Source organism: Verticillium alfalfae, genomic scaffold, assembly GCF_000150825.1.
Source record: "Verticillium alfalfae VaMs.102 supercont1.2 genomic scaffold, whole genome shotgun sequence".
NCBI classification, from domain to species: Eukaryota; Fungi; Ascomycota; class Sordariomycetes; order Glomerellales; family Plectosphaerellaceae; genus Verticillium; species Verticillium alfalfae.
In genome coordinates this window covers 862,846-864,335 of record NW_003315037.1, presented here as the reverse complement: position 1 = coordinate 864,335, position 1,490 = coordinate 862,846, and the positions used below count along the sequence as shown (strand labels likewise).

Sequence of the window (1,490 nt, the reverse complement as noted above, 5' to 3'; positions counted from 1 at the left end):
ACAGGGAATGACCCTCCCAGCCAGTCACGACTTTCCGCAGTATGTTGCCGGGATGCTGGTCCATCGATCACCACAGACAGCGCATATGCATGTTTCTTCGTGGACCAGCCGCAGCTTGCAGCCCGTAGCCCGGACACCAAGCAGTACGACAAGGAAGCAGGCAGCGTGATGGCTGCATTCGTGTACGCCAGGCAGGCCCATTGGCGGGTTACAGCAGGTGGCCCAGGTGTCGAGGACTAGGGCCAGGGGTGCAAAGGCGAAGAGACGAGCACGACGGCCTTCACTGCGGCTGCGTCACGGTGGGTAGCATGGCACCTTGCCTTGGAGGGCTGCTGGGGAAGAGGGGGCCAGACTTGCTGGGCAAGCTGGGCAAGCTGGGCTGCTTGGATGGACATCGCATTAGGCTGGATGGATGTTGCGCTGAGCCAGAAGGACGGGCGAGTCGATCGCGTCCAGTCGCATGGCTGTGGACGCGCCGCTGGCACACCTGTAGATCAGCGGGGAGAGGGGCCCCCCTTGCTCGCATCGCCGAACCAGATGCCCCGGATCGCCTCTTGCGCGATCTTGGCTGCTATCCGGGCCTGGCAGGTTCTTGGCCCGCCCTCGCCGACCTGCCCAATCCGTCCTTGGGGTGCTGGTACCTGCGTTGTGACGCAAGAGTGGCGTCGTCCGAAAGGTTCTCTGAAACACAGGGGCTGCCCGCGTGTGAACATCTTAATATCGAGTCGCTCCGCGATGCTACCCATCAAGCAAGGAAATTGACCGGTTTAGCGCTGCACCTGGACTGCCGGGGGAGGGTAAAGCCATGGTGATGGTCAGGAAAAGTGAGGTGTTGACAGGGTAGGCTGCGGATTTGGTCGGCCGCGCCATCGTGCATGTTCTCACGGTGGCCGCGCCTTGCCCGGATTGCCGCGTCTTACCCAGGGCAAGAAAAGGAATGAGGAGCCCGGGCCTCTTGAACAGGGAAGGTGTGCATCGCATGACGGCCATCACGGCTGTGCACGGAAGGTGCGACGACAGGAAAAAACAACAGCGAGACTGGTGTTGAGCACTGCCCATCAGACGGAGGCCGAAGGCACCACACCACCAGATCATCCGTGGCATTGGGTGGGATTGTTCAGAAAATCCCCTTTCATCCGTGCCGGCGATGTAACCTGGGTCAGAGTGTCGGTGGGACAGTGGATTGCGATTTGCTCTCCGAATCGAAAATCGACATCGAAAATCAGACTCCGTCCTTGGCCAGCTGTGTTGCGCGTACATGGTCTTGGGAGGGCAAAAATGATGACACTCGGTGATGACACCTGGGTCCAAGAGACGAGGGAGATCACCATGTCCAGATTTGAGTCCAACTCTGGACCGAAACTTTGTGCGGGAAGAGACTTGGCATAATGTAAGTTGCGGATCGCTCCATGATCACGTCCCATGTGGTGCCTTTTTCGGAGACGAGCTGCCCCATCTGTCGAGAAAGTTCCTCGCCCAAAACCATCATA

General features: G+C 59.2%; 1 protein-coding gene across 1 annotated transcript in view; it reads right to left on the bottom strand.

Moving 5' to 3' along the window:
* VDBG_01735 (predicted protein) overlaps positions 1–990 on the bottom strand; it is a gene marked incomplete at both ends in the record, with an annotated part of 2,151 nt that extends 1,161 nt beyond the window's left edge. The window contains 2 exons of the mRNA XM_003007501.1: positions 488–641; positions 780–990. Coding sequence (XP_003007547.1) covers positions 488–641; positions 780–990 — 365 coding nt within the window. The remainder of the gene's footprint in view (positions 1–487; positions 642–779) is intronic.
* Between the last annotated feature and the right edge of the window lie 500 nt (positions 991–1,490).